This window comes from Girardinichthys multiradiatus, chromosome 24, assembly GCF_021462225.1.
Source record: "Girardinichthys multiradiatus isolate DD_20200921_A chromosome 24, DD_fGirMul_XY1, whole genome shotgun sequence".
In the NCBI taxonomy this organism is placed as follows: domain Eukaryota; kingdom Metazoa; phylum Chordata; class Actinopteri; order Cyprinodontiformes; family Goodeidae; genus Girardinichthys; species Girardinichthys multiradiatus.
Window position 1 is genome coordinate 478,677 of NC_061816.1, and position 25,911 is coordinate 504,587.

At 44.7% G+C, this 25,911-nt stretch overlaps 1 protein-coding gene and 1 long non-coding RNA gene across 14 annotated transcripts; one reads left to right on the top strand and one right to left on the bottom strand.

The window, feature by feature from the left end:
• On the bottom strand, positions 1 to 2,114 carry LOC124861900. Its single transcript, XR_007036789.1, has 3 exons — positions 2,070 to 2,114; positions 750 to 848; positions 1 to 659 (listed from the first exon to the last, which is right to left on the bottom strand). It is a non-coding gene; the product is annotated as an uncharacterized LOC124861900 (long non-coding RNA).
• Positions 1,585 to 24,981, top strand: LOC124861897 (target of Nesh-SH3-like). Of its 13 annotated transcripts, XM_047355853.1 has the most exons (24): positions 1,585 to 1,871; positions 5,477 to 5,656; positions 10,252 to 10,320; positions 10,388 to 10,520; positions 12,463 to 12,644; positions 12,830 to 12,882; positions 13,160 to 13,190; positions 13,323 to 13,400; positions 13,742 to 13,816; positions 15,036 to 15,239; positions 15,472 to 15,549; positions 15,977 to 16,159; positions 17,550 to 17,615; positions 18,176 to 18,262; positions 20,137 to 20,199; positions 20,279 to 20,404; positions 20,583 to 20,672; positions 20,792 to 21,001; positions 21,087 to 21,192; positions 21,373 to 21,452; positions 21,965 to 21,994; positions 22,068 to 22,226; positions 22,314 to 22,436; positions 22,935 to 24,981. In XM_047355853.1, exons 1-24 carry the CDS (start codon positions 1,778 to 1,780, stop codon positions 23,048 to 23,050), a joined length of 2,616 nt encoding a protein of 871 aa, XP_047211809.1. In that variant the 5' UTR covers positions 1,585 to 1,777; the 3' UTR covers positions 23,051 to 24,981. The 13 variants fall into 13 exon arrangements, with proteins under 13 accessions (XP_047211809.1, XP_047211811.1, XP_047211810.1 ...); XM_047355855.1 differs by lacking the exon at positions 18,176 to 18,262 and having other exon boundaries at positions 1,586 to 1,871; XM_047355854.1 differs by lacking the exon at positions 13,742 to 13,816 and having other exon boundaries at positions 1,586 to 1,871.
• The last annotated feature ends 930 nt before the right edge of the window (positions 24,982 to 25,911 follow it).

Consider the following 25,911-nt stretch of genomic DNA (forward strand, 5'->3'; position numbering starts at 1 on the left):
CTGTGTTTGGCCACAGGTGGCAGGATGTTGCTCCTCTAACAGAAGTAAACCTGCTGAAATAACGCAGCGTTTCTCAGAGTTATTGTTGTCTGGACGGTTCTGGCTGATCTAGACTTTTCCTTTTTTTTAACGTCTGTTTTTATTGACATTTTTCTTCCATTAAGCTCATCTATCATCATTTTCTCTGCAGACGTCTGATCCAAACTTCTTGTGTTGTTAAAACATGAGTCCTTGTTCTGCTTCAGCTGCTGTTTGGCATCTAGCTGCTTCACTCTGCCTCCCTCCTTCCTGTCGCATGTGACGGCACGTGTTGGATCCACAAACCCAGAATCCCGAGCCAAACTCTCTGACTGTTCCCCTCAGGCCCTCTCCGCCTCAACATCATCATCATCATCCTTCTTCCAGGTCTTCAGGTTCCAAGTTTCTCCAGCTCGGAGAAAACATGTCAGCGGTTCTGGCTTTTCCCAGGCTGCACGTGTGAAGCAAACAGACGTTTTGTGATGTTCCCAGCATGCTCTGCTTCATTTGTGGCGTTCTTTGTGTGAAATCATTAACACCCTCAGCTGAGGAGATTACATTCCTGTCATTCCTGTTGGTCCAAACCTCACAGCTCCACCAGAACACGTCCAGCTGCTGCTGCTGGAGCCAAAACTCTCAAACTGCAACATGAATGGAGGGATTCAGTTACAACAGGTGGTCATAATGAGACGATTAATTCAATAAATACGGCCATGTGAATTCCATCACACCTTGTTCCCATGTGCTCTCTGTGCACCGTGAGTTCATCGGTGACGCTAAAGTCTGATGGATCAGGGGCCCGAGGAGCCAGGGGCCCCGGTTCAAAGCCACTGTTTATGAAGATAATTAATATTTTTTTAGTGGTCACTGAGTTCAAAGAGGTAAACACAAGAGCAGAAAAAACCCAAAACATGCACAGGATCACCCAGAGAGGCACAGCAAGCCCTGGAAGAAGCCAGACCACACAAAGTGTCACAGATAGATGCAAGACACCCAGCATGCTGCAAAGCGCCCTCACCAACATGCAGAACAAGCATATGATATCAAAAAGCAGTCACAGATAGATGCAAAACAGTAAAAGAAACATGCAAAACATTTTTATTGAGAATAAAAAGATGGAAAACAACCACAGAGAGATGGTAACAACACTAAAAGGTGTAAAACATTCACACAAATATGTAAAATACAAACAAAAAGATGCAAAGCAACCATGAAAAGAAGAAGAAATACCAAAGGATGATAAAATATATGAAGAACATCACATGGATTGGAACATTTCATCCTTTAAAAGATGCACAGATATCTAGAAACTGCTTCAATCAGACAACATCTACTGAAGGTGACCACGTGGTTTCTGTTTGGAGACCCCTCAGTCTGAGAGCAGAACAGAACAAAGTGTCCTGCAGAACAAAAACCATCTCAAAGCTGCAGAAGAAGAAAGAAAAGAGGGAACAAAAAGCAGGAGGAGGAGTGGTGCACAATCCAGAGGTCCAGCGCTCTGCAGATGGAGGGAGGGAGGTGGCAGTGAGACAGGACGGAGCTGGCTGTGGCTCAGGCCACGCCCTCCTGCCCGGCCTATAGATGGAGACGACAGAGTGGAGCCCCTCTCCACAGCGAGGACGTCCCACAGCTGAACAAGTCCTAAGACGACTGCTCAGATAGACGCTTAGTGAAGTTGTCCAGCTCCAGGTCGCTCCTCAACCTCGCCATCCTCATCCTCCTGATCATCATCTGTGTCTCCTGGAAGCTTCCAGAGGTCATGGCGTGCATCGCTCTCCTCCTCAGAGTCCTCCTGCTGCTGCTGATCGGAGGGACGGTTCTCCTCAGCGGCACCCCGGCACAGAGGATCAGAGGCAAGTGCAGCAAGCTGACATTTCTCCACCTTTCATGGAGCTGATGTGAAAACTACAGAGGAAGTAGGCTGGAGAATGCAGGCTTAGTTCTGGAAAAACTAAGAGTCGGTTCTGCTAGAGGTGGTAGAACCTGAGTGAACAGTTTCAGACTCAAGTACATTTTTAAACTTAAAGATAAAGATGGAGGTCAATATTTACCTTCTGGGTTAGGAAGGGCGGACCGCAGCATGTGCAACAGAAAATAAAACTGGAAGAAGAAAACATAAAACCTGATCAGAATCTGGAGGAAAGCGTCCTAAAGTAGGGAAGCATAGAGCTGCCACCCAGACGTATAGATCTGTTTCCTTTGACCTGGGGGGCAGCTCTATGCTTCCTTAAAGCAGACACGTAAATCTGAAAATAAAAGTAAAGTAGAGTTGATTGAAATACAGAATAAAAGGAAGGAGCAGGAAAGACTGGAAGTGCTGGAAGGATTTGGATCTTTGATCATTTTAGTGTCTTAATGGTGACGGATCTCGGTCTTTGGACCAGATCTGTGCTGAACTCCAGACACTGCTGGGTTCCGACTGGTTTTAGATTCCAGTGCAGCATCGTGCTGGGTTCTTCTGGGCTGGATCTGTCTCCAGACTTTGAATCTTCAGTATTTAGATGAAATCAGCTGCTGGTTTCTGCAGAAGTTCTATTATTCTGTTGTTGGTCGGCAGGAAAACATTTTAAAAGTTAAACTGGATCTGGTTCTGGATCTGGTTAGATCCTCTCCTGTTGGTGCCATCAGCCAGGTGTGGTGTTCCTACAGATGTGTTCCTTACTGAGCTTTCTTGTGCTGCATAAGACGACCTGCGTTCTCCCTGAGGAACCTTCATGGTCAGAGAGGCGTCCAGTGAAAGCAGAGCTTTGGTTTCTCTGTATGCAGATGATGTGATGTGAGGTTATCTCATGAGGCTTCACAGACCACCGCTGCATGTAGAGCCCAGCCCTGACCTGAGCTCTGATTGGATATAATATTTCCTCATTTTTTGCTTCTAATTTTTAGTTTTGGTTGTTTTTTCAGGGCAAAGCTGCACCACTTGACCAGAGGGGGCGCTCTTAACATTTAGAGAACTTCTAGATTTCTAGCATTTGGTCAGAAAACAAGCCACTTTTTAAAAGTTGAAGCAAATAATTTAAAAGTGGAACTTTAGGGGGCGCTGCAGGCTTATAGAGAATGTTAAATTTTGAGTTCAGTTTTTATTTAAAGCTTAACATTTACAGCAAGGTAGTGAAGATTTAATTAAATATTTAACAGTTACAGAGTGAAACCTATAGGTGGCACTACAGCTGTTTGGCTCTGTGATTATTTCTGTTTTCATTTTGTTTAAAATGTAAAATTCTGTTGTTTCCTGGATTGTCCTGTTGTGACCTGCAGGGGGCGCTTTCCTCCTTGTTTCGACAGGATGTGTTTGTAGTTCCTCCAAGGGTTTGGGTTCTTTGCATGTTCTTTATCTGGTGTCATCAGCAGCCTGGTCTGGAACTTTGGGGCCATTTTAAGATTTTACTGTAGTTTCAGGAACCTTCTGTTAGTGATCTTTTCCAACAACATTTCTGGAATTATGTAGAACTTAGACCATAAGACCACCTCCTGATCTAGCGGCTTGCAGGTCCTCATTCACTTGCTGTTGGAACCTCCCTCAGCAGCTTCCAGAACTGGGGTCTCTAGTCCTGGGAGCCGCGGTCCTGCAGCGTTCAGGTGTGCTGGAGCAGGTTTTCAGCCCAGGGTCTCCTATGGTGCCAGAGTGAGTTCTGGGAATGAGAAGAAGGTGGGCGTTGGAGGAGCGGAGAGCACGTGAGGCACAGTGAAGAGTGAGGAGGTCAGTTAGGTAAGATGGAGCATTGCCGTGCAGACAGTGGAAGGTGGTCCTGGCTGAGATGGGAAGCTGGAGAACGGAGGTGAAGTGTTCATGTTTATGTACACCAGGATCCTGGCAGCGATGTTCTGAACATACTGTAGTTTCTGTATGTTTCTACCAGAAATCCTGATGGTCCACATCAGAAACGAGCTGCTTGTCCCACACTGAGAACCTGGCTGAGACAGAACAGAGGAGAACATGCTGTTCCTGTCTGAGAACATCTGGCGGTCTCACTGCAGCTGAGCTCTAATCGAATCTCTTAAAGCAACAGAACTCAGGAATGGATCAGTCTGACATCATATCAAGTCCAGTTGGACCTTCACAGTTTATCCTGGGTCTGTTTAATGATTCCTAACCTCTGATGGAGACACGTCAGAAGCTCCGATAAAGGCTTCAGGCATTTCTGTCACCATGTAGGACATTAAAAACATCTGTAACAGCTGTAGAGGTCCTCCAAAGTCCTGATGAACAAACCTTTATAGCAAACATCTCAATAAAGGAGTTTTACTTGTTTTTCCTCCAGGATTAAACCCTGTAAAAACAGTCTGGACCCAAATGGTTCTGTTATTGTCCCATTAAAGGCATGTGGGAACATCAGGATCTGCTCCTCCACCCAGACGCCCTGCAGACTGGGAGCAGATGAAGCCACATGAAGGAGCTTCAGATGTTTCTGTGGTGACAGCTTCCAAAAGCTTTGTGGTGTTTCACGCCTTCAGCAGAGAGAAAGTGACACAGAAGCAACCAGCTGAATGTTCATAAGAACAAGGTTCTGATTCAAAGAAGAATCAGCTGAGGTCCAAATGTAGAATCACAGAACCACAGAACTGGATCTTTGACTGCTCAGTTTCATGGTTCTATGGAGCGACCCGATGAAATGTGATGCTGGGTTTGAACCGTGCAGAAGAAAGACGCCCTGTCAGTCTGCTGCTGGTCCCACCCTACCTTCATGCTTGGACCTCTTACCACAGACTTAGAAGATTAAAGACCTGTTCAGTCCAATAAGTGAACAGACCACCCAGACTAAAATATTTCTGTTCCTTCTGGCTCAGACCTAAAATTAATTTCTCAGAAAATCACAATATTTCATATGAGCAGTAAAAACCAAACATCACCTTCAATACAGAACTGTCTTATGATGACCATGTTGTGGTCTACAGGACCATGTGGAAGTCTGCTGACAGGCAGCCGTCCAGCAGGGAGTCACTGAGGTCCTCCAGAAGGAGGGCAAGGCATGAAGGTCACTGCAAAAGAAGCTGATTGTCCACAGAAGGCTGTATCCTACTTTCTTTATGGAAAGTTGAGTGGAAGAAAAAACCGTGATAGAAAAAGATGCACAGGCAACAGGAATAACTGCAGCCTTGAGAGGAGTCAGACGTTCAGGAGCCACCGCTTCATGCAAATGGAGCCCTGACCAAGGATTAGGTCCATGTACTGTTCAGTACGTGGACTGAATACACGGACAGTAGGAAAACATCTATGTATAAATTCTACCTGAGAAAAATACACGTTTCACTTTTTTAACTTAGTGAAATGAAAATGCTGTGATGATCTTCTAATTTACTGAGATGCACCTACAGGTGAGTGACCTACCTCATCAGACGTACCTTCAGAAGCATCTCCAGCTTGTTCTTTGTCCTGATTGGTGGGAGTTTGTGGATCATTGAACACTTTCCCTTTCCAGCCTCTTAGGTTTCTATTTCCTCTCTCTGTTCTCCTCAGTTCGCCGTCAGAACATGAAGGTTCGGATCAACGCCACCGGCGACACCATCGTCATGAAGTTTGTGCGTCCGAGCCCGGATGTGAAGCTGGAGGGTTACATCCTGGGATACGGCAGGAGCATGTTCTCCAAGCAGTTCATCCAGCTGCCGGAGAACGGACAGCTGTATGAGACGGAGCTGGGTAAGGACACCACATGTGACCGGAGATGATATTCCAGGGATTTCTCTGGAAATGAGCCTGAAGGTGTTGTAAAAGATGTTTCTGTGTGTTTGGGCTTCAGCTGGGCCTCAAAGTAAACCAGCTTCATCTCTAAACATTCAGCTGCATCTGTTTTAAATCCTTTATGGTGATTTGTGTGGTTCTGAGCAGTAAACATGTGGAGGGCAGCGGGTCCAGAACTCAGGTCTGAGTGACTGTGGGAAAACGGGGAGCGGGAGGAGGAGCAGAGACCCTTTAGGGAAACCAGAACCTGAGAAGCTTTCAGGAGCAGGTGGTTCAGATCCCTTTTCTGAAGCTCGGCCAAGAATGTGGATCCCACCGCGGCAGGAGAACACTGAGAGCTGCTGGAGTCGTCTTTCATCACTCCATGTTCACATGTAGGAGGAACCATGGCTCCACGGTCTGGCTTGCAGACCAGAATACTGAGGACAGGAGAAACTGGGTCTTCTCGGACATGCTCTCCAGAGGGAAAGAGAAAATGTAGCGTAGCTCCTGTGACATTTAATTTAGTGTGACAGAACAAAACAAGCATGAAGCAGACGGAAGATAATTTATGCTTTTCAACATATTTACAACCAATAATCTGAAAAGTGCGGCATGCATTTTTATTCACCTCTGACTCAGCAATGTGGAGAACCACCTCTGGCTGCAGTTTTAGGTCAATGAACATCCATTTTCAAGTCCTGCCACAAATTTTCAGTTTGATTTATGTCTGGGTTTTGACTAGGCCACTCTAAGCCCTAAATCTGCTCTGATCTAAACCATCTGTTGTATCTCAAGTTGGATATTCAGGGTGGCTGTCCTGCGGGAAGGTGAACCTCCACCCCATTCTTCTGCAGCTTCTACCAGGATTTCTCCCAGAATACTCCTGGATTTAACTCCATCCATCTTCCCATCAAATCTGTCCAGCTCCTCTGCCCCACAGCATGGTGCTGCCACCACCATGTTTGACCATTGGTTGTTGTGTTCAGGGTGATGTTTGGTGTTACTTTGATGCCAAGTCTCATAATGTTTCATCCTTCCACAAGTTTGCTGTGTCCCCTACACGGTTTGTGGCCAAGTCCAAGCAGGGCTTCTGGCTATCTTCTTGCTACTCTTCCATAGTGAAACTGGAGTTCTGTGAGATGTTCAAAGCTTGGGATATTGTTTTAAGTCATTTGGATGAATCTCTTGGACCATTTCTGTGTCTCATGTGTGACGTTTCCATCAGGAGGTCACCAAGCAGACTTTCTGTGGTGGTTAAACCTCCTGGTTTTACAGCCCTCAGAGGAGGTCCATCCATCAGCAGCTGGAGGACGCTGCCGACCGCAGTGTTGACTGAATAAATCTGACGCTGCTCGTGGTTTCTGGGTTTTTCTGCCACATTAGACCCAGATGTGGCTTCAGGGAGATTCAGGAGTACTTTGGTGTTTCCTCTGAGGTGAAGTGCTGGTTTTATTAGATTTCAGTGTTAGAGAAACTAGACGGTTTCAGTAGATTTTCATGGTGTAAAACCAAGTAGTCATGTTTCAAAAGGCAGTAAATTGAAGAGGAGTGTTTTGAAGGAGGAGGATTCATCATGTTAAAGCAGCTGAGAACATCTTCAGCAGGAACATAAATCAGAGCAGAATAGTCTGAGTTATTGGTTCTGGTGCAGTTTGTGGCTGGTTCAGGTGGACTCAGAGATCAGCTGCAGCTGCTGCTCTCCAGCCATGCTTCATCTAAACAGGCAGGCCTCCAGAGATGATTCATAGGAGGAGGTTTATCATAGATCCTTCAGGCATCAGAGCGAGGACGACCCATCACAAACATCTATTCCTGCTATGGAGATGATGAAACTATCGAGTCACTCAGAATCAACAGATGTTCTGCTCTGAGAGGAAAGGATCACACCAGCAGGGCATACAGGGCCACAGTCCTGGTTGATTAATGGTCGTTTCTCCTGGCAGATGTGGTTCTGATCTGACCTTTCACCCACAGAATCCTCTGTTTGAGTGCATCCCTGCCAGGACGTGTAGAAGCTTCTCTTGTCTTGCTGATGCTGGACAGTTTCACAAAACCAGTGATTAGATGCTCTCAATATAGACGATAAATCATGTTTTTATTTACTGGAATGATTCCATGACAATATGAGTTATTTGGACCTCAGTGGTCATGTGCTGATATTTCTAGAACTTGGTCAAGTGTCTGTAGCCTAAAGAAAGTGTTTCTCCTGCATTACTCCCAGCCGACCTCTGATTGGTTGATCAGCCCCTCGCGACGAAGCACGCTGCTCAGCAAGCTGCTGGGAGGAGAGCTCCATCTGGGTTGGGTCAGAAATCACCAGAGAAGTAAAACCCAACTGAGTCAGAACAAATCACCTTATAAATATTTGGTTTTGATAAATGTTCTTTGTCGCCTCCCGTGTGTGTTTCATGTCACTTAGTAACTTTTTTAAAGTAAAATCTCAGGATGTCTAATCCAAAGTCCAGAACCGTCATTCAGTGACCAGAACCAGAACCTGACACTTGCCAGTTAGAGAACCAGTGTGAGAACCACATGAGAAAAAGTCCAGATGTATGTGAGTGAGACAACCGCCGAGGTTCGGACCACAGTAGGGTGCACATTTTGTTAGTGTTCTGGTGCTGAACCCTGATGGGTCTGGTGGTTCTGAGACTTGTGAATTCCACCTCCTAAACTCTTCAGAACTAGTCCGTTAAACACCTGAAGACCAATAAACTGTTATTGAACGTTAGATTTTGAATCAGTTTAGTCCTTTTTAAAACCTGTTAGCTTAGAGCAGAGTTAGTGTTCGCATCTTTGATTGAAGTCTAACTAAATATATTTTCGGTTGTTTTACGTTTAAAATCAATTGTTGGTTATGTTGAGAACCTGCAGATGCATCTTTGAATCATTCACTGCAGCTTTGGTGCAGATCCTAAATGGAGCTCCTGAGAAATATCCAGAAATCTTCTTGGTTGTTTGCTCAGTGAAGAGGAGCGGACTTCATCCTCCTGGTTCGAAGGTGAAGAACCTGACTGATGTTGGTCTGGTTACTTAGTTTCACATTGATGGGTCACATAAACTGAATCATTTAAATGCTATAACACAGTGTGGAGCGCGTATGAATATATCTGAGCTGCTGTTCCAACAGTGTTCATGGTTTCATCTGTGGTTGCCGACGGAAACGTTTCTATCGCTAACACCCAGACAGAAATACATACTGATGGGTTGGACGGCTGGCAGTCTGCTGTTTGGACTGAACATCATGGTCCTGTCAGAACTAATGAATCAGATTAATCATCAGAGAAAGTGGTGATTTCTTTGGAAAGGCTGGTCCAGCCTGCAGGAAATAGAGTAATTCCATCCCGCGGTGCTGTTGGAGCTTCCAGACCTGTTCCTGGGAGGTGGAACTAAATGAGGTTTGTTGGAGCAACACCTCAGCTGACCAAAGACATGCAGGACAGCAGAGTCTGGGGACCAGAGACCACCCTGTGATGTTATCAAACCGACTTGGTCTCCGTTTTCTGATGCGTTGCAGCCATTTTGCAGTTGAGCGCCTTCCTCCTCATTCTGTATCTGCATATGCTTGTTAACAAACAAGATCCCAGTCAGTGGCGTCAAAGCAGTCCTGCAGAACCTCCCTGGCTTCCTGACTCCACCTCCTCACCAACTCTCTGGACACAGGTAGCCTGAGGTGTTGAAAGAGCCAGGTAGTCACTCTGTAGGCATCTGTCTGCAGACAGGAGGTCCAAAGCCTGATGTCCCAGGTGTTCCAGTCATTCAACTGGTGAAAGGTGGGGAGAGATGAGTCCAAACTGGCCTCCAAGTGTTAGCAGAGAAAACCACAGTTAATCCATCATGACAGAACAGGACCTTGCATGAAAGAAATGCTTTTTATGAATGAGTTCTTAGCTGAACATGCCACCACTGAACTGGATCTATGGCTTCTCCATAACATGTTTTCCGTTTCTGCTCTTTGTGAGTGACGGACGGTGTAGTTCAGTCGACCATGCTGATAGCTGACAGCAGAACTTCAACGCTCAGAAAGACAAGAAGCTTGGGAGCAGAAAGCAGAAGCTGTGAATGTTCTCACGTTTTCCAGCCGTTGTCCTTGTGTTCCTGCATGGAAACCTTCTCTGTATCTGTAATCACTTCCATCTGTGCGCTGCTTCGTGCCGGCTGTGAGGCCAGCGACATGCCGCCATGACATCATCACTGTCACGGCTTTCCATGACAGAGTCCAGCATTCCTCACATGGTTCAGCCTTGCTGGGCCCCCACAGAACCTGTTCATGTTTCTAACAGGCTGGCAGAGCTCCAGCTTCAACACGTCTGCATGAACTCATCTTCTGGACTGTTTACTGTAGTATTAAAGGCTCTGATGTCCACTTTCTGCATCATTACTGGTGGTTGCACAAAGAATGGATTGTATTCTGTTTCATTTTAGAGTCTGAGGACACGATGAGTATTAATACTAACCAGAACCAACAGAACATTTATAGGTGGTTGTGAAGCTGAAGCTGTTGAATGAATAAACTGAATTTGTTTATTTCCACCTGTCACCAAACACTTACTTCAGCCCTCATCTTGTCTTAGATGCTGAACCAAAGTACCTGGTGGCCGTCCAGCCAATTCCAGCCAACAATGTGAAGAAGCACTGCACAGGTAGGGTACCTGGAAGGTCCAAGCTGTCTTTAACGTCTAAAGGAGTCTCACAGATGTTTATCTTTAGGTAAGGTGAACCTGGAGAAGCCGCTCCACCTAGTGATCGGCTCCATCAGCCCCACGGCGGTGCTGCTATCCTGGGGGAACCACCTGAAGACGCCCTATGAAAAGAACATCATGAACGAGTGTCTGGAGGATGGGTGATTGTCCTTATGTTACCTTTCTCTATGAGCATAGGAGGGTGGAAACCAGCCTGTCTGGTCCTTGGAGCTGAACCTCTGTCACGTCCCAGGGAACTGTCAGGAAGCACCAAGGCCTCTTTGTCTACACTGTCAAAGCGCCTCTGTCCAATCTGGATGATGAATTAGGACCTTGAAAACTGCAGCCGTTGTGTGTGAATCGTCCGACTGTGTTGAGTGATCTTACGCGGCCTTCTCCCCCCCTCCCACAGCACACATCTTTCCTTCCCTGTCAAATTAGTTGGAGAAGCCTATGGAAATGTTGACCCAGCAGTCCTTCGATGCTCTTATTAAAGCTAACGTCAGCTCCTTCTGCAGAGCGTTTGGCTGCTGGCTCACTAATGTTGGATCTCCACTCTGAAAAACACAACTTTAGGGAGAGAAAGTGGAGATCCAAGGCCCGGCCAGGATGAACACCACGTTTGTTTCCATGCTGAGGTCATGACGGCTGCAGACGGCCAGAGACAAACCACACGGCTGAAGGAAGCTGGAGCGTGTTTGCGATTAACTGTCAAATGTCTTGTTAACCCGACACCTCCAGGGCTGGAGTCGGTGAAACTTTGACGAGGTCCAGACTTTCCGTTACTTTTAGACCATTCAGCAGCTTCATGAGATCCTTCTGGTGATACAGATGTTTCTGAATGTTTGGTTGACATGTTTATCTTCAGAGAAACGTTCTCATTTCAGAAGCTAACTGTGTTGCCTAGAAGAACACCAGAATGTGGGATCTTAAAAACCCTCAGCCTACAAGCTGACCTTATCTTCTACCGTTTTTAATGGTAGACCTGTTGAAGAAGGTCCATCGTTAACTCATCCATGTGTGATGTGGTCTTGATCAAGCTGACAAGAAAACAACCAGTAAACCTGCAGGAGCTGAACAAAGATTAGAAGTTTTCTCCATCAGGTAAAAACCTCCTCAGTCTGAACAAAGACCATCTGAAAGTATTAACTGATGTAACGGTTTGTGGGCCAAACATCTAACATCTCAGTGGAGTCTCAATAATTTTCCACTTTTAAAAGTCTAAAGTTTTTCAGTTGAAGGAGCAAAAGAAAAACTGGAATAATCATGATCTCACGTTGAACAAAATGTAAATCCTCGTGGTTTTTGGGTTGTGTACTCGACGACGTTAGATGTTTTTAGAGATGCACCAACCTTTGCTGGCCTGGATGTAGGTCCAGATATCTTCATAGTCTTAGCTGCAGATCCCTGAATTGGTTGATTCTGATTGTGTTTCTAATGATCAGCATTGAAGCATTCAGATTGACATTGATCGGTTGAATTTCTGATCTCCAAGGACTTTTATTGGATTGCTTTCATTGCCTCATCCAACTCATTTGTGTTTTTTACTTCCTCATTTAAACGTAACATTACAACAGTCGCCACTAGAGGGAGGAACAAGCTGTTTTTATGCTCTATTGTCTGATCTGTTGATCAACGGTCGGAGCGGATCCGGTTTCCATCTCTGGCTGATTGGTCAGTTTCAACATGTTGGATGAAGATGGGGCCTAGGATCCAGCCTGGTGGAACACCATGAATAATTACTAAACAGAACATTATTGAATGAGATGATGGAACAAGGAAGTTTTCTGTCATTAGCCGAACATGAACAAATATATGCGCAATATTTTATCAGTTAACTGAAATTTATTCTGCTTTTTACTAAAATTTGACCATTAAAAACAAACTTAAATTAACATTTTATAGATATTTTTATAAATAGATGGGTTTATAATTCAGAAAGAATGGGTCATATAAATCTTCTCTACAAGCATTTGAACTAAAAACCTAAAGGTCTAAGCATTAAACCCTGAGGCACCCCTAACATGACTTTAAAATCTTCCAACTCATTCTATGGGATTGTCATCCACCCTCCAGTTGTTTTATGACTTATGTCTTCTTCAGGTTCTACACCATTCGGTACAGGGAGAGGAACAGGAACTGGATCTACCAGACGTGTCCTACCAGTGACACCGTGATTGATCACCTGAAGCCCGACACGCAGTACGAGTTTGGAGTTCGCCCCAACAAGGATGATCGCAGTGGCATTTGGAGCAAACCAGTCATTCACAGCACCAACATGGGCAGTAAGAACCACACCTATTCTGCACCTAGTTGCTTCTCTGGACCTTCATCCACAGAAATACCCAGAGATAGATTCTGTCATAAGTTATTTATCTCATCTCATCTCCTAATGTTAACCCATGTCTACTAAAGTTATTTATAAATGTATATCTCTGATGAGCTGACGCTGCCGTTTCTGAATCTGCAGATGAAAACGCTAAGAAACCTTACAAGCCTCCGAAGCCTCTGGCAAACCCAGTGGTATGTAACCTGCTTCATATATAGATGCTCTGACTGGCAGCTGGCTTATTATTTCAGTGGTTCTGTAGATAAACCTGCAGTAGTCGATGTGAAATATTAAACACAGTAACAGCATGAAGAAAAAACAGGGTTCTTTTGGACTGATGTTCTGTTATTCGTCCACCTTCAATATGCTGCAGTCTTTGGGATGGAGAGATGCTGATTTCTCTGTGGTTCTACTTGTTCATGGCTTTAGTTTCAAGTTGTTTCACCTGTTTCCTTTGCTTTTGTGTTGCAGAAACTTCATGGCATCTTTCCTTCTTCTCCAGGTAAGGTTTCCAGTAAAACGCATTGTTTAGGCTGCCTCATCAGGGTTTAACCAACAGAATGAATCAGTTGTGATTATAGGTTGGTGCTTTGCTTTAAAATGAGAAGTGATGATGACTGTTGACTCGTTGCAGTTCTGAACAATTCAAGAACTCAGTCCCGGATAGGTTACAATAAGCTGGCCAAACCCGGATCGCCGCGGACCTTCTTTGGTGATTATCTCCTCCTTGATACCTCTGTTTCACTCAGACATTTTTCACTGGACCAGGGAAGCTTTTCAGTGAAGGTGGACTGATGGAAGTGATCCTCCAAAATGAATGTAATTCATTAGAATCACAGCTAGATTGTGTCCAATGTTTGCTGCTATTCTATGTTACGTTTTTAAAAATGTAAAAACAATAAGCAGGAAAACATTTTGAGAACATGTTGACGGCTTCATCAGTCAAACCTGAGCTGCGGTTGCTTCTCTGAAACAGGGCCGGTACTTTTCCACTTCCACTCCTGATTTTTCCACTCTTCTTCATCTATAAAGTGAGCGCTCTGTTTCCCACAGAGTCCCCTGAGAACCAGCAGGAAACAATCCCTCTGCCCAGCTCTGCTAAGCCCAAACCTCCTCCTGAGTTGCCGGGTAACCACAGAGATGCTTGTTTGTTCTTTAACCATCAGCTTCATTCATTCATGCAGCTTCAGCAGTTCACCTGACAGGGGCGGGGTCTGTTCCCATTGGCTGCATGAAAGCATGCACTGAGCCCAGCCAGAAAGTCCGAACTTGATTTATGTCGGTGGGTGAGAGTAAGTTGATATGACCCCGCCCACCCTGCCATCCTGCAGGTCATGTGACCACCGTCATGCTCCAGCGTCCATCAGTCGACAGCTTTCTTTGACTTTCCACTGACTTTTCATCTTTCCTTCCTGCTTTTTCAGGCTTTCCACGTTTTTCTTCTAAATCAGCAGATTATTTTCATATAAAAGATCAGTAAAATATATTAGAAAATGTTTGTTTACTTCCAGATAATTACAGACTTGGTGACACAAGATACAAAATCAACTGATGATCATCTGCATATCTGCAGAGTTTCTGCAGAATTCAGTTCTCCATCTACCTGCTGGAGTTGTGGGTCAAGAACTAAATAGTTCTCAGTTGATACCTTTTTTTAAGGGGTTCCCCAAGGCTCAGTACCAGAACCCATTCTCTTCGCAATGTAAACCATTCTTCATATGGCTTCTGGTTCTGCTGCTGCACATATGAGTTCCTATCACTGGATCTCTTTTCAAGTGGTCTTAAAATCTGCTTGTGGACAAATAGCAATCCACGGCCAAAATGCTTCATCTCCTGCTAGCTCTTTCTTTCATCCTCCTGTCTCTCCTTATTAGCTGCATTATATACATAAGACTGCATGACGAGACTGCATGCTAGCCAGTTCAGATGCAGACGTGGTTGGACTTTCTCTCTGGAGAAAGACAACACAAGTCGTTCTGCAAAAGTACATTTTCTTTTGAACATTCGGTGTTTCTATGAGGTACATGATTACTGGGACCAGAACATTTGAGCTGCAGTTTGAAGAAGCTCCTATTGGACCCAAAGAAAAATGTCCAGAAAGTTGTTTTGAAAGGCACCAGATATTTATTTTAATGTTTCTTAAAATGGCTAAAAGAATCTGATGATTGAATAAGCAAAGACGTTTCAGTTTAAACCAAAAAGGGCTCGGTTCTCAGAACTAAAGGGAAACTATGAATAAATTAAATACAAGTATCTGATGGAGGCTCGGTTATGAACAAGGATGAGCTCTTTGGGTCCAATTGATCAGATTCCTATGATCACTGTACCTCTCTCTTCTTTATCCCAGAAAAAGAAAACAATCTTAGAATCAACAGAACCCGACCTGCAGATCGTCTGAATCCTACCCTCCCCAAAATCCTGCCAAGCACCGCCCCTCGAGCCAACATCACTGCCTCCTCTGTAACTAACCCACCCTCCAACGGTGACTTGCTTCACGGGCAGACTCCTAAGGCCCCCAGTAGTGCACCTGGGAAGCGTCCTAATCCTGCGGGTAATTTCCACCTTTAACTTCCTTCTGTTTAACAACCCCTTGGTTTAACATTGTCTTCAGCTCTCTAAGTATCCTTCGTGCTTCATCCAAGGTTTTTATTTCAGAATAGAGCCATGCAAAGACCTCTGGTTACTGGAACTGTTGGTGGTTTTACTTTGACAGGGTGGGAAGCATCTCTTACAAGGCGAATGTTTGGTTTTTGCAGTGTTCAACTTTCTTTCTATCCTCACAGCTGCTGTCACTTCTCAGGATGGCTCATCATTGCTGAGATCAGTGATGGCCAATGAACGGCCCAAACCTAGCACCTGGGGTAATTTGGACATCATCACCTGCTTCCTGTCTTGCATTTAGAGGCAGCCTTGCTCTGTCTGTCTGCTCTTCCTGTTCAGCTTCCAGTGAATTGTTTTTATTCCCAGGTCTGGCTGTTCCAACCCAACATCTCCCCTTTAGACCCATCTCATCCAGTGTCTGCATGTTCACACTATCTTTCAGTCATGGCTGTTTGTCACCATTCAACAGCAGCTTCAGTGACTGTGGTTTCAAGAATATTAGAGCTGAAAGACTCGTCGTCATCATCATCCCATCCTTCACCTGTCTGTTACCCAAATTAAACATCATCTGGTGGTCCATTACTAACGTCATAGCTCAGGGCTGCTGCAAGCTCGCTGTTTTTCCATCGCAGATAAGGAACACGTCAAACTGTAACCCAGACACTGCAACTGTTCTTCATGTTTTAGGTCAAGGCAGCAACAGAAATGTGAGCCCATCACTGCCTATGAAACCCTCCAGGCCAGCAGATTCCACCGTGTCCATGAGGCATGCATCAAGGAACCCTCTTTATCCCATCTCTAATGGCTTCAGACAGCTCCACTCTTCTTCTAGATCCAGTAACTCCTCCCCGACCTCTGGGATACTTGGGGGTAATCCTCCACTGACCTTTTATTTGCACTTTGCTCTCTGAATTGGACAATGTCTTGCACTCTCTGACTCTACTATTCATGGTATTCCAGACTGCAATGACAGACAAGTCTGACCCTCAGCAGTCTACAGGGGTAACCTACAACTGCTGAAGTTAAAATGAATTCAGCAAAAGATCTACCAAGAAGGTCTAGGTAGTTCTAATCAACATGAAGCTAATCCCCTATCTCTGAACAGGATTATCATGTTATTATATTCTATAGTTCTGGATCTGTGGCATTAGGACCACCATGAAGCTATTAACATGTGGGCCGGTGAGACCTGGACTGAATTTGTTCTGCACTGAAGATAGATTTAATCAAACAGTTTATTACCCGTAGGCTTTATTTGTCAGAACTAAAGAGGATATTTTCATGGCCACATCTGATCTAGACTGTTCTGTAAACGTTGTGACGCCATTACAGCCGTGGTCTGACAGGTAAAGAACCCAACGTTCCCAGTTGTAGACATGAACAGAGCCGTAAACTGCAATCAGCTCAGATTTCCCATCAGCCATTGTGCAGCCAGCAGTCAACCTGCTGTGGTGTTTCTAAGTTTACTGACTTACATGAAGTTAATCTTTCTGGTGCTGATCTGTTATTGGCTGCTGAACGTCTCAGATGAATAACCAAACAATGTTCTGATGCTGACCTGGTTCAGACTAAATGAGGTTGGATTTGTCAACGATGACTGATTTCCTGTTGGAAAACAGAACATCGTGTTGGAATCATCCTCCTCTACCTTCTTTACTATGAGAGATTAGTGTTGACCATGCGGTTCTGGTACCAGACATGAGCAGGATTCTGTGAACAAGAACATTTTAACATCTGGAAACTTGGCGTCCATGTTTTATTCCATGTCAGATTTCCTTCAGATGTGGTTGGGGGGTTTTCAACCAGTCCAATTCACGCAGCATCTCTGCACAGACTCATCGATCCAGACCTGAAACCCAACAAATAGAAGTCTCTGATTTCCAAACCGCTAAAGTGAAACACGTACCAAATGGGACCACATGGGAGCTGGTTGAACATCTGAAACCAGACCAGAGCAGCTGAGGTTTCAGGTTCATCTAGTGCAGACAACATGTTGTAGCTCCCGGGGAAGACCCTGTAGATCCCTGTTGCTCTGGCAGGTGAAGGAAAGCTCCTCCCTTGTGGTCTCCACACATCCATCTCATGTCTGTCGGTTTGTTGTATAAGTGACTAAAATGAACGGCAGGCATTAGAAATGTGGTCTGCAGCCGAAAAACCCTTTTTAGTGGCATCTAAAAGCCTTGGTTGGTTGTTCTTTTGATGGGTTCAGTCTTCAGAACCTCGTTCCTTCTTCTCCTAACACTCAGCTCTCTCCCAACAGTAAATGGACCTGCACACCGGGGCATTTCCCCGCCCAAAGTGGCCTTATGGCCCAGAGTTCGACTGGGTAAACAGACCTTGTTTGTCCTTCTGTGTGTCGTCATTAACCCTTCACTGGCTTTGCAGCATTTCCATCTACACGGCAGCTCACGTTGCTGTTTTTGTCCACATCCATTAATACGTCCATCTCCTCATCCTGTCCTCCATCATCCATCCATCCATCTGTCCAGCGACTGATCTGTCCATGTTTGTTGTCCCATGTTTTCCACTTGACGTCGAGCTTCTGCTGGTTTCCAGCAATGTTTCTGGCAGTATGTCCTTCAAATAATCAAGATGAGGATGGTGCTTGATTATTTGAGATGTTCCATCAGCTCAGTACCAGCAGCAGGTTCTGTCACTGTGTGCTCCATGTGCTGATGGTGGTGGGTGTGGTGTTCAGCTTCACTGAGATCTGTTCATGTTGGCGTAAAAGTGTTTTCTGTTTGCATTCAAACCATTGATCTGGACTTGTTGAAAGATGTAGACGTGTGTTCTGCTCATGGGCTCTAGAACATCCTGCTTCACTGTAGTGACAGATTAATGCTGCAGACAGAGCCGTCTTTCAGTTGCGCTCCTTTCCTGCTGCAGTCAACAAGTCATTGGCGGAGGACAAGAAGCCTGCTATTCCTGCTGTGTTTGGTCGTCCGGCTGTGGTCGCTGAGGAGCGCCATCATGGTTGGTAACAGCATGAATCCTGCCTGTCTGCACCTGTAACTTTGCTGCGTGCTTCAGCCGCTCTGCTCCACCAGCACCGCATGGTTAGGTGCCGTTTTGGATCAAGAGGCAAATCTCAACAGGGACCAGGAAGGGAAAGACTGGCCGCCAGCTTCAAAGCTCCGGCCAAAGACAGTTCGGCACAGCTTGTGGAAAATACTTTGTTCTTGGAAGGTTTGAGCTCCTCTGATAGTTGACGTGTTTTCAAGAACCTCTCCCTGCAGGGCTTTGCACTTTTCCTTGCCGCAGACGTTCAAACTGCTTCTAGTTAGCTGGCGGTGAGCCTGGTGCCTGCATTCAGCCTTCTGGGTTCATTTTGATGCTTTCTGCTTGAGTCTGAGCACGCTGGCTGTGGAGGACCAGTCCTGCCATAATGAAGAATACACGCAGAAATAAATAAATAATTACTGGGCCAAAAAGTAGCTGGATATATCAGTTAGAGTGCCGTTAAATGCAGCAAAATAATACAAAGAAGATATTTCTTCAATAATTTGTCAGTCGATGAGATTTAAATCTATATCGCTGTTAATCTTTAACTATTGTAATTTATCTCTTTGCTATTATGCTTCTTTTTTATGTAAACCCCTAATTTTCAATTATACTTTAGTTTTCTTTTGTTTATTTAATACAAGTAAACTTCTTGCTGTTTTATTTGTTCTTTCATGTTTCATATTAATAAATATGAAACATGAATATCTCATTATTATTTAGGCAGAGATAGATTACAATAGCTAAAGTTAAAATTAGAAATATATATTTATATCTGATGAATTGATGCTGAATAAATATATTTTAATATTTTATCTAGCTATGTTTCGGCCCATGTATTGTTAAGTATGGCAGGGTTGGTCCTCCATACATGTTGCTGTAGATATGATGCAGATAGAAAGGACAGCATGGCTTGCATCGATCACCTTCCACTGAATGTGGAAACAACTATTTATAAATCAGGACTGATTGTGTGTGAAACAATAGAAAATACATGCAGATATTTATTTCACGTCGTCTCACACTGGAATCATCTGTGGGTACAGAACAGTTTCCACAGGAACCGTCCAGTATAAATCTCTTCTGCATTTATTGGATCCAGCTTTTACTGGCTCCGGTTCTAACTCCTGCCCAAGAACAACAGAGGTTTAGTAGAGAAGCAGTGGAGTTCCTAGAAACCAGAAGACCTGGCGCTTCATGGTGCTACAGGCAGCTCATCATATTTACATGGAGCTGATTGGAAGGAATGCCTCTGCATTGTTTCAGGTTACGAGCTGAAATGTTGTGAGACTCCATCGTCTTTCATGTTGCAGCGTTTGCATTTATGCTGCTTAGTTTTGGAAGCGGGTCAATTTCCTGATTGGGAGGAATTTTTGGCTTCGTCCTACATGGAGGAAGGGGGGTGTAATTGGCTGCAGGTTCTGGACTTCACAATCCAAAACATATAGAGCCCTGTGGATGTAGACAGATTCTTCATGTTTTCAGGTCCATTTGGCATTTAGTCAGAACAGAGCTCTGTCTTGGTTGAACATACACATTTTCCCAGGACATCAAGGAGCACCTGGCTAGAAAACGGATCTAAAGTGTCTGTTAAAGTTTAACTTTTAGTTTTATGAAGACAGACTGTTCCCACGGGCCAAAACCAGGTCTGAATCTCATTAACAGAAGACATTTCTGCCCTGTGCCACTTCAAGAACATATGAAAGCAGACGATCGTAATCCTAGTATAGACGCTGGCCCAATGGTTTCCATCAAACAGAAAAAGGCAGCTCTTGGACTGAAAATCATAAATGGTTCAGCTTTCAAACAGAATCTGAGTAAAACAGCCTGTTTGTCGTCGGTTTCAGGATCTCCTCCTCGTTCTGCTATCAACAACAGGCCAAACGACGTGAGAAAGCCTGGAGAAACTGGTAAAACCTTCAGCATCTCAGCTGTTTATCTTCCAGTCATGTTTAGGGGCAGAAACCTTTAGGACATTGTTTTCTTCAGACAAGGTGAACCGCCCTGAGAAGAGTGGAAACCTGGAAACCCTAAAGTATAAACTGCAAGCAGTGACGACTAAGCCAACCAAACAGGAGCGGAGACAAACCACAACTACTGCTGCACCAACAGCAGGTAAGTCCACAGAACATCATGCAGGCCTCTTCATGAGAATCCTTGTTTCTGAGAACCACAGAGGAAGGCCCGAAGATGTGAAAGATCCGAGAGGATCAGAAGGTTAGCGGTTAGGAGCTCTGTTCGAGCAGCTTATCAGGCGTTGATGTCATATCATGTTTCATATTTCTTTCTTCAGGGACTCGACAGGAATCCTGGGAGGATTCGGACCTTTTCAAGTCACAGCCAACCTCTGACGTTGACGCGATGGGGAAGAAACGTTACGTGGGTAAGCAGAAATAAGTAGAAGTTCTTTTGTTCTTCATTACTGAGTTGTAGTAAAAAGCTAACTGGAAAGTTTCATGTCCTGTTCAGTTTGGACTAATCAGTACCCTCTCCTCCCCACAGCGCCTCATGTGGTCTACCAAACTGGTAAGAAGCCTGATGAACCTTGCTCCATCACCACCTCCCTCAACTACTTCCCCGAAGATGAACCTGGCGAGGTGAACGTGACGTCTCCTCCAAAGAATCCACCATCCAACCTCACTGTGGTGACAGTGGAGGGATGTCCCTCCTTCATTATCCTGGACTGGGAGAAACCCGACAACCACACCACTGGTACGCAGTGATTAGCTGGGAGGATGCTGAATCTCTCAGGACCATCTCGTCATCCTCATGGTAAAATCTGTTGTCTTTGCTGCAGAATACGAGGTCATCTCCACTGCAAAAGGACCTGATGGAGAACGGGTTTCCATCCTGACCACCAACCGGACTCACACTGCAGTAGAGAACCTCAACCCTGAGAGCAGGTATTCCAGGCCCCCTGCTTTGCTTTTGGCCACCCTATTCCTCAGCAGGTTCTTGTGGGAGGTTCAGACTTCTCCAGCAGAGAGAGATTTATCTGGCCCTCTGCTTGGACCGAGCTTTGATCGTGAAAACTGGTAAATATTTCCATTTCTAAAGCAACTTTCCCTCTCTGGTTTCCTTAGTTACGAGTTCAAGGTGAAGCCGAAGAACGAGCTGGGAGAAGGTCCTCTGAGTGAACCGGTGTCCTTCAACACAGAGTCTGGTACAGTTCCTGTTTTTAACTGTCCTCTCCCATCATCAATGTCAACACCCAAACCCAAGCAGCTCTTGTCAGACTGAAACTCCAGAACCGCTCTGCGGTTTAGGAACTGTAAACTTTCCATCAGTGTTCGTGTCTCCAGGCAGCTGCTGTTACCTCAAATTAGTATGACCATCAACTTCAGATAAATACTCAATGAACTGATCGCTCCAAGAAATTCATATTCATGATGAATCTGAACCACCGCCTCCCTGGGGCCCTTCCAATATCCAATCCATCAAATGACAAATGTTCCATAAAGAACTTCCTGTAGACTGCTTCGGTTACTTGCGCCTTACAGCAGCTCAGATATGTCGTTATGGATTAAACAAATACATTCTTCATTAAAAAGTACAGAATCCTTCGGTGTCATCAGAGTTTGGCTCTGATGATCATTTCCACCTGGGGTTTAGTGGAAGTAGATCTATTTCTGGGTCCAGTGGTTGTGGAGTAAATAAATATTTCTCTTTGTGCAGCGGATCCCCGTGTGAGCGAGAACGTCTCAGGTAAATTCACTCTGCAGCGCCGTCTTCAAATATCTGAGCTAAACATGGAGATCAAACCTATTTTTCTGCGCAGGAAAAGACGCCATCTGGACTCAGTTCCCTTTCAAGACTGACTCGTACTCTGACTGCCATGGCAAGCAGTACGTCAAGAGGACCTGGTACCGCAAGTTTGTAGGTGTCCAACTGTGCAACTCGCTCAGGTACAAGATCTACCTGAGCGACTCGCTCAACGGTGAGTGCTGATGTGAAATGGATGGAGTAGATTTACTGGTGAAGGCGCTCTGGTCTTGACCTTCTCCCTTTATGTTGCCGATTAAAGGTAAATTCCACAACATTGGAGATCAGAGCGGCTTTGGAGAGGACCACTGTCAGTTTGTGGACTCTTTTCTGGACGGACGAACAGGCGGGCAACTCCGAGCGGACCAGCTCCCCTCCAGAAACGGTAACTATTGAGCTTCATATTCCAGGACACTCATCTCCATTTTATGTAGGATGTTTGAGCAAAAATATCTGCTGGAGCACAACAGAACCAACGCTTTGGACGTACAGATCTAACATAATACTTTGACCACAGCTGATTAGACTTACATGAAGGTTCTGTGTAGAAGTACAGGTTCTGCACAATCTGGTCAGGTGTTATTTCTGCTTTTTTTGGTGGTTCTGCTACAGCTTCCTTTGACATCCATACACTGCAAACAGGCTGCTCGAACAGAACTCCCAGCAGGATTCATTGAATCCTTTAAAAACTTTTGATCCTGTCTTGGCAAATTAAGACTCCTGCTGGAAACCATCATATGAATTGGGTTCCAAACCAAGCTGTCAGAAGTTTAGAGCATGATTCAGTCGGTCTTCTGCACCACAAGCTGCTCCACTTAGAGAAGTCAAACATCTGTACCTCTGCCGTCTTGGATGCTCAGTCTGTCTTCTCCTCCTGGTTCAGGTTTCTTCAGAGCTTTGCGTCAGGAGCCTGTCCACTTTGGACCGATAGGAGGACATTCCCACATCAACTACGCCTCCTGGTATGAATGTGGAACGCCGATCCCTGGGAAATGGTAGATGGACTCGGGAAGGGACTTGTTGACCTCAGCTGGGGAAGGGAGAGAGCAGGGGGGCTAAAAGCAGCCGGACCCGAGCTTGTTGCCCAGTGCTGTAAAAACATGTACAGGACGTCCTCATCAGGGAACTGTAAGGAGAGAGCATTTGTACAACTATAGCAGACATGCCTCCTCTTTACTATTTATCAAGCACCAACGCTACGGTGATGTTAGAACAGGAACAAACTCATGTTAGAAATATTTTATTGTGTTGAATCATGGGAAGCTGGCTCCCTGGATTACTATTTTCATCACTTGTGAGATGTTATTTATCTTTGGTTTCATTTCTTCATGAGTGCCGACAGGCAGGAGTTTACACGAGGTTCTACAAGGAAGGAGGTTCTAGTAGATACCGTCGTCCTTCACATTCACACAGTGTGTCAACTGGCAGCTCACCAGTATAACCAACTAAAGTCCCAGTGCTCAGTGTGGAGGAAGCACTCCACGATGTGGTTCTTTCTGCCTCATGGAAACAGAAAACTGTAAATGTGAGAAAACAATCAGTGCAGTGAGGTCCCAGAGTTCAAAGTTCATCCTGTTGAACTGTTTCTATGTCCTTTATGAGACAGGTGGAGGTTATTTTCTCACTTCCCGACTAAATCTTTCAGTCACTTTACTGATCTACTAGCGCATGATGTTGCAGATATTCTCTAAACCAGGCATCATGCAAGCCCTGACTCTTAGTGCTTTCAAACACCTTTTAGGGTTTGATGCTTAAAGTACAACAGTAACACATTGAATGTGTAGATCAGATGTTGGAGGCAGATCTTCTACACTTTCATTTGGCACGGAACAAATATATGTTTAAAACGTATATGGACAGTGTCTCATTTCTTCTCATTTTAGCAGATTTATTTTCTCACCGTGGTCCTTTTCTTCAAACTGAACCTTAAATCAGGCCTTCTCTTCTTAGCATGCTAACACAAGACAGGAGCTAACGCTGTAGCCATGTAGCTAGTAGCATTTAGCTAGCTGCATGCTAGCATGAATGCTAGCATTCTCACAAAAGGGTTTTTATTATTGTTGTTTCATCCCAGGAAGCTAAAAATGTATCCAAACAGGATTATTTTATATTTTTACTTTAAATCTATCAAGTCTGGTTAGTAGGATTGAGAGTAAAACTCAAAGTTGTTTCCAACACGACTGTTTTCCTGTTAAAACCAGGAGAAACTGCAGCTACTTACTTCCATTAGTAAATCTCTAATTGGGTCACATGTCTGCACACAAATGTTTATATTTATGACATATCTGACCAGGTAGTCGGGCAAATTCTTATAAAACTAGACCAATGTGTCCGACACCACTGGTTTAATAGGTTTAATGTCCACCTTACAATTATCCTGTTGGTTGATTTACAGTTAATCTAAAGCATAAAGAGAGAACTAAAGGCCGGATATGAAAGACCTCTATTAGAAACATCTGGACTGTTTTCTCTAAATTACTTTTTAAATGATCTGATGGTTCCTGGTAGAGTCCAGAAGTAAAACAGGATGTGCACCGATGACAGACCTTCTTGCACCAAGGCCAAAGTCCTGAAAGTTTGAACAGCTCCATATCTGATCACGGTTCCAGAATGAATTTCCTGTCCGGTTGAACATGGAGGATGATGGAGGCTGTCATATGATGCAGGTCCTTTTTCTACATGCTGTATCCCAGTCCTGCTGGAGCGATGCTCCCTCACCATTAATCATGTCTTTACCTGTCAGCTGCAGCCTGACTGTACTCATGCAAAGAGCCTGTTATTATAAGGCAGAGATCAGTTAAACACAGGAGACAGCTTTAGGAGATTGCATTGTTGATGATTTATATATATATATATATATATATATATATACACAGGTCCTTCTCAAAATATTAGCATATTGTGATAAAGTTCATTATTTTCCATAATGTCATGATGAAAATTTAACATTCATATATTTTAGATTCATTGCACACTAACTGAAATATTTCAGGTCTTTTATTGTCTTAATACGGATGATTTTGGCATACAGCTCATGAAAACCCAAAATTCCTATCTCACAAAATTAGCATATCATTAAAAGGGTCTCTAAACGAGCTATGAACCTAATCATCTGAATCAACGAGTTAACTCTAAACACCTGCAAAAGATTCCTGAGGCCTTTAAAACTCCCAGCCTGGTTCATCACTCAAAACCCCAATCATGGGTAAGACTGCCGACCTGACTGCTGTCCAGAAGGCCACTATTGACACCCTCAAGCAAGAGGGTAAGACACAGAAAGACATTTCTGAACAAATAGGCTGTTCCCAGAGTGCTGTATCAAGGCACCTCAGTGGGAAGTCTGCGGGAAGGAAAAAGTGTGGCAGAAAACGCTGCACAACGAGAAGAGGTGACCGGACCCTGAGGAAGATTGTGGAGAAGGGCCGATTCCAGACCTTGGGGGACCTGCGGAAGCAGTGGACTGAGTCTGGAGTAGAAACATCCAGAGCCACCGTGCACAGGCGTGTGCAGGAAATGGGCTACAGGTGCCGCATTCCCCAGGTCAAGCCACTTTTGAACCAGAAACAGCGGCAGAAGCGCCTGACCTGGGCTACAGAGAAGCAGCACTGGACTGTTGCTCAGTGGTCCAAAGTACTTTTTTCGGATGAAAGCAAATTCTGCATGTCATTCAGAAATCAAGGTGCCAGAGTCTCGAGGAAGACTGGGGAGAAGGAAATGCCAAAATGCCAGAAGTCCAGTGTCAAGTACCCACAGTCAGTGATGGTCTGGGGTGCCGTGTCAGCTGCTGGTGTTGGTCCACTGTGTTTTATCAAGGGCAGGGTCAATGCAGCTAGCTATCAGGAGATTTTGGAGCACTTCAT